The sequence below is a fragment of the Gavialis gangeticus genome, unplaced genomic scaffold (assembly GCF_001723915.1).
Source record: "Gavialis gangeticus isolate Ggan-Ray unplaced genomic scaffold, GavGan_comp1, whole genome shotgun sequence".
Classification (NCBI taxonomy): Eukaryota; Metazoa; Chordata; order Crocodylia; family Gavialidae; genus Gavialis; species Gavialis gangeticus.
Genome location: NW_017729032.1, coordinates 32,592,722 through 32,598,261, shown reverse-complemented (window position 1 = coordinate 32,598,261; position 5,540 = coordinate 32,592,722). Strand labels below are relative to the sequence as shown.

Here is a 5,540-nt window from a genome sequence, read left to right as displayed (position 1 = left end):
CTTTCAAACAGTTCTGACACCCATTCTGATCCTTGAACAATTCCTGCTATAACCATGTACACCGTTCATTAATTGGTGTTTGATCTGGATTGCATTGTTTTATAGCATACAAAATATGTATGATGTAAAGCTCTGCCTTTATACGATAAACTTCCCAGGATGATTTGTTATTTGCATGCCACACTTCAGCTATCACATACTGCCCAGGACTCCAGGGACCTGTAAACAAGACATAATAATTGCATCTGCAATTCTTTCCTTTTAAATCCATGTGGCAAAATAAGATTTCTATTCCAAATTTACCTTTCAACTCTTTACTTAAGTTCTGTTTCCTACTTTAGTTATCATCTTACTATTGTTCTAGGAGACCATAGTTTTAAAAATAATGTCAAAAAAGGCACAGTGGAATAGGAAGTGTTCACCACTGGAATGGACTAAGACAGTGTTGATACTTGGGAACATTTATAAAGTATTTGGTAATATTTGGGAGCTCCATAAAAGTTATCTACAAAAGGTCCACTTAGTTATATGTGCTATTTCAAAATATTTTAGTGCTGATTTTAGTAGTCATTAGTTAGCAGATTCTTACTGAATAGACCAGTCTCTCACTGTGTTAAAGAAATACACGTATACCTATTCTGTGGTACTATATAATAAGAGGTGAAACATCTTTAATGCTTCAGTTACTGGAATCCTAACACACATATCTCAGATGTACTGTTCCTCTGAAGTATGCAAGATTTCTTTGGTCTGCTGGAAACTGACTCAGATACCTTGACTCTTTTCACTAGAATGGCATTTTTTCTGGTTATGGCAGTGTGACAAGGGTTGACCCGAGGCGGGACATACTAAAAAAAATGCCATATTCAAAGAGTGTAAAGTTCAGATACATTCATAGAAGGGAGTGATGAGAGGAAGGAAGTGGGGCAAGAAGATGAATCATGTTTAGAAGTGTTATTACAGTGCCGCTCTCCCTCAAAGTTTAACTATGATTCACTGAGGTGCTGCCTAGTATAAATTTTGCTTACAATCCCCATAAAAAGTGCAAATGGTGCTAATAAATAATAATCAAATATTATTATTATTATAATTGAAGGCCTCAGAAAAAAAGGCCCGCCAGTAAACCAACCAAGCTCTGGCCCTGTCAAAAGGACATGTTTTCTCTCTAGTAGATAAATTTTCAATAACTGTAACGTTCCAACTGATTCAATAAAACTAAACTCTTAAAAAAAGAGATATTCTTTATATAAAAAAGCCCTTGCAATGCAGATGTCTATTAGCAACATAGAGTAGTATACTGTACATCTGCAGCCAAAAAAAATTGAATCACTTTGCACTGAAGTTTTCCAAAATATAAAGCTCTGTTTAGAAGCAAGCATTACCACCACTGGACAGACAGGTCACGACACTGATGCATCACCCACTCACTGTAGTAGGCCCTAAGTCCTACCCCTAAATTTTAACACTTTCGGTTCCATATACGTTGTAACCTTCTCTATAAGTTGCTAAATTGTGGGTATTCTGCGAGGAAGTTGGATTAAAAGTCTGTGCACTCTTTGCCACCTTCATTCGCTTTGCCTCTGCCCTGGACTTGTAACAGAACTCTATCAAAGCCACCAGCATTGCCAAGCCCAAGCCTCCAACCAGAATGTAGAAGACTCCAGCAACGTTGCTGAGACTCAAGGCACTCGTCTTGTCCTGAGAAAACAAAAGCAACATGGTTAACCACTGATACAAGATACACCCAATGAGCAAAAGCTACATATTGAAAACATGAATTTTAAAAAGTTCTACTGAAATTAACTGATAATCATTTACAAATTCTCACAAAGATTGGTCTGTCTAGATTTGTAAAATACATTTTAGCTGCCAAGTCTCCCTGACCAACATTAAAAAATGTTTAAATGTGTGTTACCAGTACTTTAGGACATAAACAGGCACTTGTTAACAGCTCTAACATGTTATTGCTCTTAACTGTAGCCCTAAACAATGATATATTCCACTATTTAATAAAAATGTTTACTGGGATATGAAACTAGATTATTTAGGGTTGTTTAAAAGCTTTCTGATCCCCTAATCTATTTACATAAAATAGTACACTTCATAATTTTAGTAAGATATCATTTTTACTTCTGCTCTATACTGCTGTATATTTAAAAACCCAGATTGACTAGCACTGTGCTTATTAACTAACACATTTAAAGTACTGGTATATTTGACTTAACACTATCCTTTATACTTCAAGAAAAAAATCATTAATATAAAATTAGTCCTGGAATATATTAGGCACTACCATTAATTCTATGCATAATTGATTATATATTTTTATTTTGATGGTATTAGGCTATTAGGCTTCTTCCATAGAGACTGCATTAATAAGGTTATTTAATAAGCAATACATACAATCAGTTTCCTAAGTATTTATATGTTAGAAAAAATAGAGTAATAGCTTATACTAGTGTTTATTTTATACATTCTCTGCTTAATGGGCTTATTATAACAGATATCTATTACACATTTCATTATAATTGGTTTGGACATAAACTGGTGTTTTATCTGGATGTCAAAATATGTGCATAATATTTCAGCTTAACTTTCTAGGCACTTCTTCAGAATTGATTTTTATGTAATAATTTGTTAGCATTAAGGTAGATATAAAATCTATCTTTAATAGCAGATTTTATATATTTTAATCTATGGACAATAGTTAACTTCTTGCTATAATAACTTTACTATTATACACTATATAACACTACATATTATTTGTAGCAACATTTAATTTAAAGGTGCACTATACGATCAAGCCCTGAAAACTTGGCAATTAGCAGATCACACTGACATTAATGCACAGGAGACCTAGATCTGAATGGAGTCAATAACTGGCATGGTTTATTCAATATCACGTGTCCCCCCCTTAGCAAGTCTAGAGTAGCTTCAGCTTTAGAGGTGATGGCCACTTCTCCCTGATGGCAGGTCACTTGTAATCCTGATGCTTGACACAGCAAGTCAGGAGTGAGGGAAAACTATGGCCTAAAGTGGTAGGTAAAAGCCTCTTAGACTTTAATTTACAGTGATTATGAGACTGTATTTCTGCCATAGCAAAGACCGCATTACTTCTGATGGATTTATATGTCCTCAAACTTCACTTGGCATGGAGTATGAAGGATAGGAGAAATATTTATTTCTATTTGTTTTCTTCTGGCCATATGGAGTCACTCTTAGCACTAAGCAGCAATAAATCACTGCCTCATACTCCTCTGTAGGTCCAGGGCAACACAAATTGGAGCTGGGGCAATATCATTGGGAATTCAGGGTGGGGCAGTAATTAGTGGGGTCTCTTCATATGGAAGAAAAATACCTGAATCCCAAATATTTCTGTTTAGGATGACAAGGAAGTGGAAAAGGACATATCATTGTCTAAGATTTGTGAAGAAAAATGCTGTTTGGGCTTTCTTAAGGGTGTCTGGGAGTAAAACCCAGAACTGATATACCAGGAGAAAGAGTCAGAAGGTTACTAAAAGTTGAAGCCCTCTAAATTCAAGTTTGATGTATACCTGCTCATTGTGGAGATAAGAGTGTTTCTTATATACAGCTAGGCCAGGCTGCAATGAAGGAAGGAAATCCCTTTTGTTTTGGTGTCTCATCTTCCAAGAACTTAGCGATTTCAGCTAGGCCATTTCTTAAATGAGAAGGAACAAGTGGATAGAAGGAGGGATTGCAAAAAGAGCAAACAGAACAATGTTCTCAGCACTTAGGTGAAAAATATCCTGCTTTTCAGATCTTCCAGCATCCTTTAAACTGCAGGAAAATGTCAGGTGATTTGTGATTTTTTTTAAAATTAACCTCATGGGAAAACTTAGGAAAGTAATAGTGCTTCTTTAAATTAAACTGCCGTCAATGGCTTTCTGTGGTGAGCAGGGGAAAGCATATTTTGCTGAATCTACTTGTGAGTGATTATTTCCAAGTAATTTTTTTCCATTACTCCCTTTACTGCTTTGTGAACACAATAGTAGGTCCCGAACTGCAGCAACTGACCTTACTTCCAGAGTCCTTGGGTCCACATTCACCTTTATCGTACCACCATTTGTTTTTCAGCTTGTCTAAGACGCCTGCCTCACTGAGTTTCAAAACGGCAAGGTTTACAGGAGTTCTTCACGTGGAAAATAACATAAATAACATTATATATGTTATTTTATGTTATTCAAGTACAACTACATAGAATCGCATTGCAAAGTGACAGAGCAGAGGCCACAGTGGGTGCTATGTCATGTACTATAGGCCCAGGTTTAGAGACAGACATATGACCGGGACCTGCTCCATCGCTTTAGGTAACGGGCACATACTGCTGGGGAAGTCTTGTAAATAAATAGTATGCAATTACTGTGAACCCAAAACTATTGGCTTAGATGTATTAACAATATAGTCTTCTGGGATGTAAATGGTTAAACTTTTTCAAAATGTACTCAACTGTGTTTGCATCTGTCTTTGCATCTATACATAATTCAATCTGGCCAGAGCTATTTCATTTACTGCCCTAAAATGATGAAGATAGGAGAAACAATACTTCTGTATTTTTTTTTTAACCATACCGATCCTATGGGCATTCTCAGTGCAAAACACCTACTGACTTCAACAGGAGTTCTGCATATACATAACCTACAGGATGAGGTCCTAATGTTGCTACCCTCAGGTAAAAGGCAAGAGAGAGAGAGAGGCAATCAAAGCTTGGCTTCAGTTTCCATCACCAATTGAGTTTGTACTGCCTGAAGTCCTGGAAAATAAATTCAAGGTTTTGTTTAACTCTCGTGGATTTGGATGCATTTTACAATGAGGTAGTAAATTATTACTTGAAACTTCCTCTCTTAATTGCATTATTTTATGGAGACATTCCAATCATGTTTAATCTTCAAATAAAACAGAATCCAGGGAATTGAAGTTAGGAACTGCTGTGGGTTTACTTAATTAAAAATATCTTCAGGATACTGGATTAAAGCTTAGGTTTCATGTCAGTGTTGTAGTACAGTTTGTAAACCACTGAAATAATACTTGACTATGATGACTTTAATTTACCTTCTCCAGCAAATCATCAACTGTCAAATGCTTAAAGTGGTACACACATTGATATGTATTTATGTGCAGGTGTGAATTAGCATATAGTATATTGCAGAGAGGGAGAAACAGTGCATAACATACAGACTGCTCTGAGATACCATAAATAGACTGAAAGGTACCAGTACATCATGTAATACAATAATTGAGCTTGTGTGTATCACCAGATTCTTTTGATTAAATTCATTCATACAAGAAGTGTAATCCATATGATTTCTAACTAATTCATGGAATTAAGGTTTAAAATATTTTTAAAAAATTAAAACTACGGCAACATTAATATTCACAAATGAATCCCGCTATTAAAATAGGTAGTATAAGAGAAAGTAAAGATATTTTAATCATACTCACATGATTTGAAATCTAATTCTCAGAATTTGTATGCAAACTTGAAAATATATAAAGGATAGTCTGTATTTATTGAGGTCATG

At 35.3% G+C, this 5,540-nt stretch overlaps 1 protein-coding gene across 3 annotated transcripts in view; it reads right to left on the bottom strand.

The window, feature by feature from the left end:
• The window catches only part of GRIA4 (glutamate ionotropic receptor AMPA type subunit 4), a 521,444-nt gene that overhangs the window by 12,623 nt on the left and 503,281 nt on the right, over nucleotides 1-5,540 (bottom strand). The window contains exons 14-15 of one of the 3 annotated variants that reach the window (XM_019525165.1): nucleotides 4,036-4,150; nucleotides 1,564-1,698 (exon numbers count right to left, since the gene is read on the bottom strand). In XM_019525165.1, the coding sequence (XP_019380710.1) occupies nucleotides 1,564-1,698; nucleotides 4,036-4,150 (250 nt within the window). Of the gene's footprint in view, nucleotides 1-1,450; nucleotides 1,699-4,035; nucleotides 4,151-5,540 lie in introns of all 3 variants that reach the window. The other 2 variants (XM_019525167.1, XM_019525166.1) reach the window with 2 other exon arrangements.